This window comes from Aedes albopictus, chromosome 2 (assembly GCF_035046485.1).
Source record: "Aedes albopictus strain Foshan chromosome 2, AalbF5, whole genome shotgun sequence".
Taxonomy (NCBI): domain Eukaryota; kingdom Metazoa; phylum Arthropoda; class Insecta; order Diptera; family Culicidae; genus Aedes; species Aedes albopictus.
Window position 1 is genome coordinate 220,317,546 of NC_085137.1, and position 6,064 is coordinate 220,323,609.

General features: G+C 38.8%; 1 protein-coding gene across 1 annotated transcript; it reads right to left on the minus strand.

The window, feature by feature from the left end:
• Positions 1-4,880: 4,880 nt before the first annotated feature.
• On the minus strand, positions 4,881-5,737 carry LOC109433047 (zinc finger protein 512B). Its single transcript, XM_019709426.3, has 2 exons — positions 5,552-5,737; positions 4,881-5,463 (listed from the first exon to the last, which is right to left on the minus strand). Exons 1-2 carry the CDS (start codon positions 5,555-5,557, stop codon positions 5,002-5,004), a joined length of 468 nt encoding a protein of 155 aa, XP_019564971.3. The 5' UTR covers positions 5,558-5,737; the 3' UTR covers positions 4,881-5,001.
• Between the last annotated feature and the right edge of the window lie 327 nt (positions 5,738-6,064).

Here is a 6,064-nt window from a genome sequence, read left to right on the forward strand (position 1 = left end):
CTTATTTTGCAAAATTTAGAAATGTTATAAGTTCGTTAGTGGAAAATGATCATTTTAGCTAAAAAATGATCGTGTCAAAATTTGAAGTCCGTATCTCAAGGCTAAGTGGTCCCTCAAGAGGCCTAAAGTTGTCAAAAATTGTATGGGACCAAAAAAACATGAAATTTTTTTCGACAAAAAAAAATACGATATTCTACTAAAACCGGTGATTTTAGGATCCTAAAGGACCAAAAATGTGCTTAGATTTGCGATATCTCTACTCGTTTTTGAGTTATTGAACAAAATAAGGTAAGTTTCCTTCGGAATCTAAAAAAATGGTCAAAAATGCTGATTTTTCAGTTGTTTTTTGTCAATATCTTGGAAACGAGTAGAGATATCACAAATCTAAGCACATTTTTGGCCCTTTAGGGTCCCAAAAACACCGGTTTCAGTGGAATAGCGTATTTTTTTTGTCGAAAAAAAGTTCACGTTTTTTTGGTCCCATACAATATTTGACAACTTTAGGCCCCTTGAGGGACCACTTAGCCTTGAGATACGGACTTCAAATTTTGACACGATCATTTTTTAGCTAAAATGATCATTTTCCGCTAACGAACTTATAACATTTCTAAATTTTGCAAAATAAGGGACGGCCTAGTGACCAATCGATCAACTTTTCAACGCGATAGGATATTTGGTTCTTCAGATTTGTGCTTTTGAATATTCAAGGTGTGGCTTCGTTCTATATTCACCTTAAACTGGAGTGCTATCTCGGTGGTCTTTGTAACTGACAAGATAGCGTTTATGGTTGAACTCCCCTTCTGGAAGCCGAACTGATTGACCAAGAGACCATTTACACCCTCAGTGTGCCTCAACATTCTGTTCAGAATGATCTTTTCGAGCACCTTCCTCGCCAAATCGATCAAGCACATTAGTCTATATGTCAACGGGTCCCCGGGTGGTTTCCCCGCCTTAAGTCATAGTTCCAGGCTATGCCGCTACCAAACCTCTGGGAAGGTATTTCTGCATAGTAGACCTGAACATCCCGGGAGCCTCTGCAACAGCTACTTTTATGGCCAGGAATGGAACTCCGTCCGGACCTGGAGACTTACGCTAAGGGACATTGCTATCCCCGCATGTTTCTCATCGATAACCTCATCGCCAGCCCCAGTCCCCAGCTGTCCTACGAAAGGAGGTCAACGATAAGGGCAACATCTCTGGAGGCTGCTCTCTAGGAGTCATTACACCTCTTGTCTTGGCCATCACGATCCTATAGATATTAGATCACTCCACGGATTCGTATTCATATCCTGATCTGTTGCTTTTTTGGTTTGGAGCCGGTGAATTGCACCCTAAATCTTCTTCAGCGTGGGAATTGGATCGTGGCTGTGCGGTTAGGGGCGTCAGTCATCTGACCGTTTCGTAAGCCTTGAAGTATGAGTTCGATTCCCGCTACAGTTGGTGAAAACTTTTCGTCAAACGGAAAATTCTCCACTGGGCTACTGGGCGTTTCGTGTGTTGTCCGTTGTCTCATGTTTGTGATTATTCAGTCTGTGTAACCTCAGGTTGAAAACGGTGTAGTAACTTTTTGTTTTTTTTTTATTTCCGTTCCCTTCTACATTGACGTAGTCTTTTTCTGTGTTACCTTGGTTTCACGTGCCTCGTTAAAGTGCTACTTCCAACACCAATCACCCCTTCTATATTGGGTAGCATGATCACGGTATTCATACACATCTAGGACCCGGTAGCTGTCATCATTGCCTGGAAGACCAATCAAAACTGCTTCGTAATTATCCTGGAGAAAGTTTAGAAGACCGAGAAGTACTTTTATGCCGTATAAGAAAATAAGAAGACCGTATCAGTCCTCTAGAGACAGTCAGAATCTTAACCCTTTAACGCTCATAGTGCCTGTAGAGTAATGGTATGCGATGCGGTATGGGATTTTTTCATAGCGATACGAAACGAAACGTTATTTGAAATTTGTTATATGATTCGGTACGAAACGAAACGAAATTCAAAAATGTTTCATGAGATCGATACGAAATCTGGATTCACTCGGTATTTCTCGAAACGAAACGAAATTTTCGAAAAAGTTTCGTGGAATCTTGTTATCGTTTTTTATTCCAAATTAGTACTGTAAGTTAACAATTTTTAAAACATCGCATTGCAGATCATAAATTTGCAACTGTGCAAGTAAGCACTATTTTGTGCACTGTGCCGCTGGAGGTGACGCACGTTCAAATCAAAATTGCGAGAAAACCATAAGAGCTAGAAGTTTGGTGTCACAGCTTTGCCATAGAAATAATTTTAATTTATTACGCAATTTTCAAAGAAGATTAACAGGAACAAATTAAAACAGACTACTTTTGAGCTATTTGCTCTAGAACACTTAGTTATTTAACTAAACCAATCGATTCAAAGATGCCATTTGATAGAAAATTCAATAATCTTTCGAACAAGGGTCAAAAAACTGTGATAATAATTTCCATGTTATAGCCAGTTAAGGCAATAATAGTCAAAAACATGGAACGTTCAATAACTACGCAACGGTTGAGATTTGACCATATGTGTAGAACCATTTTTTTCACCATTTATGGTCCTCTATTACCCTTTAAAAAGTTTGCACTCAGAAACGTAACACCCTGTATATGTCCAAATTTCATCGAATGCAGTCTTTATCACTTCTACTAAAAGTTTCTGTCGGAAATCTGGTATGAAGACAGGAGCAATATTTGAAATATTCATAAGAATTACAAAAACTGTAATCAATTATTTCCAAAGTATTCCTCGTGCGTTCAAAGCATAGCTATTCAGCAATTACATTGATTGTATGGCAGGTCCAATACATAGCGTTTACTCGAGATATTTTAAGTAACTTTAGATGTGCAAGGTTTTCCAACAATGAACATGATGATGAATCTGGGCTTGTTAGTGGAATACCTATAAGTAAAAAGAAAATCGTGTTAAGTACTGTTCCTTTTAATTCCACTAAGAATTTGCATACTTTGATAGAAACGTCAAGTACAAGTCAAGTCGAGTCAAGTACAAGACACTGAAGACGACCTTACAGTTGAGGTAGAAATACGTATCTGTCAAAGGATGCAAGTTCTTAGTGGAATTAAAAGGAACACCCAAGTAACCATGGCGCTGTATATAGAGCATTAACTTCACTTTATAGTGTATTATATGACATGCGATATAAAGTTGTTTTGTCATATAGTTACCATTAAAGTAGGCTTAAAGTCGAAAGTGGCGCTACTATTATTGAATTAAAGCAAGCTTTACTGAGCTGATAGCTAAAGCATATAAAATGCTTGTACCATATACAGTAAAACCTCCATGAGTCGATATTGAAGGGACCATCGACTCAAGGAATAAACGAGTAATGGAACAAAAATCCTTTGGAAGGCTCTTTGAGGGGACCATCATAGTAACCCAGAAATATTTTTTTCAGTATGGAATAATTTACCTCCATGAGTCGATATCGAGTCAAGGAACATCGACTCATGGAGGTTCGACTGTAGAAGCTATGACTAATGCAATGAAATCGTATGGTATGTCAACAAAAGAAAAAAAGTTTTTTTTTAATTTTTCTATCTATTTTTATCTTCTTATACCTGTTCCGAAATTCTCACTCTGATGTTTTTTATTCTATATCGGGAATCGAACCTAGATTGCTGATACTTGCCAACGATGAATCCAAGACGTCCTCGCTATGCGCTACGATTGCCATGTATGCCCATCGGGCAAAATGTACAATATAAAGCAATGTATATTCGGCCCATACCTGGCGGAGTTGTGTTTTCAACAGCTCCACAAAGTTTTGCTAAATCTGTTTCTGTTCCCTGAGTGATTCCTTCATTGATACATCAATTTCGAAGCAGCATCATCAAACATCATTCCAAAATGCAGAATCGTATTTGATAAAGATACATTTGCAGCTCGGTAATATAAACTGCATTTAATGGCAGCGCAGGAATCAAATGCACGAATACGGTGGTGATTAGGCATCCGGAGTATTATTTGATGGCTATATCCATTTGTCAAACAATGTTAATAGTTTAATTCCATAATTTAAAGAGAAAAACCATCTAGGGGTAAAGATTGGTAATGCAACATTCGTCAAACTCCGATATATCTGAAAATTTACGTAAATATTTTTCTCCTTTCATTTACTCAATTAATTTTCTCGCCCTTTTTGTTGTTTACATTGTATTTTTTTTTTGACAAAACAGTGCAAACTTTAAGGGGTATATATAGAGCAATAATTGGTTACATTACTGTTTGCCATAAAGCATTAAATATGATAATGCAATAAAGCATTAAACAATGCCTCTATAGAACTATATTGAACTGTCAAAAACCCCTTAAGGCTTCAACGCATTCATAATGTAGGTTTAATGCATAATTACTTGAAAAACGTTGAAAAAAAGTTATCTTGCATTAGCTATACTAAAATACAGATGAATTAGAGTTATGATTTAATGCTTGTGGTTACTTGGGCAGTACTTAACACGATTTTCTTGTTACTAATAATGATCATTTTGTACTATACATTCGTTTCCGAAATTAATGAGAAATTCCGCGGAATTCTGTTTTATTTCGTCAGAATGTATTTTTGGGAGGTGAAATTTTTAAAATTTGACGAAACAAAACAAAATTTATAATAATAAATTTCGCCTAGTTGAATTCCGTGGAATTGCGTTTCGAGGTGTCATTGGCGAAATAATTGAGCACACAAATCATTTATTAGCATTCAAAGCTGTGAAAGAAGTCGTGGGCGGGAAGAAGTTAATATGTATTGCTATTGAATTCCAAGTTTCGTTTACCCCTTGATCCGAAGGTTGATTTTCTGTTTCTGCCATATAAAGATTGGTTGACATTGAGAGACAATTATATAATATTTTTGGTAAAATTATTTATTTACAAGACATTCATTCACACGCTTCTTACACATAAAATCACAGAGCTCTTAACGACACATTTGAACTTCATTTAGGAATATAGCAACCACCGTCGGAATCAATGCTTACGATGCTTGATTTTAACCGACACTGGAACGGTTTTTTCGATGTACACTGGCTTCTTCACGTACACTGGATAGGGTTTCGCGACGTGTACTGGGTAAGGCTTGGGGACTTCAACGTATTCCTTTTGGATGACGGGAACTTTCACTGGCACTTTGTAGGGAACTGGCACTGGACGATCAACTGGAACGTGAACCTTCTTCTCGATGTAGATCGGAACCTTCTTTTCGATGATTACAGGAACCTTCTTCTCCACTGGCACCGGGAATGGAACCGGCACCTTGACCTTCTTCTCCACTTTCACGGGATACGGTACCGGGACTTTCTTGGTGACGATCACTTTTTCCACATGGTGCACACCACGTTTCTGTATCTTTTTACCCTGGCCGTCCGGGTCAATAGATGATGATGATGCCGCGACCGCAAGGCTAATTGCCACGGAGAGGATGATAAAAACCTAATTGCACCAAAGCAGCGGGGCCAAAACAATAGCTATTAATTACACTTGTCCCGTTGGATAGCGGCAACAATTTTCTCGGACTCACCTTCATAATTTATCACACTTTCCTTAAGTTTCTCCGAACACACACACCAGTGCCAGCAGACTTAGTTAAAGGACAGTAGATGACTGCTGACCGCGGAGAGTTCCGCCGTACTTTTATATAGCTATAAGACTTTATTTTTCCGCCGCCGATGGACGGAGTCATTGCCGCCGAGTTTCATCATTGACTGCGACGAGAGTGGATCCTCTCGGTCGGTGCGAGGTACATAAATTTGTAAAAACCGCTCTAAATTAGCAGTGCTCGCCTCCTACGGAGATGGTTGGTAAACATTTTTCAATGCTACATATACCGAAAACAGACGCACGTTAGCGCCTCGTGAGATGGCCAGCTGCCGCGGTGTGTCGCGTCCATGTGGTGTGGTTCTTACGCTTTGACCAAAGCACCACCAAGCACTACTGTCTGCTTGGTGGTCGCAACTTGGCAGATAAGTTTTGATCATCAGCCAAGCGAGGCAAGGGCAGTCTCTTAAAATTTGCTAACTCAGCATTGGGAGAT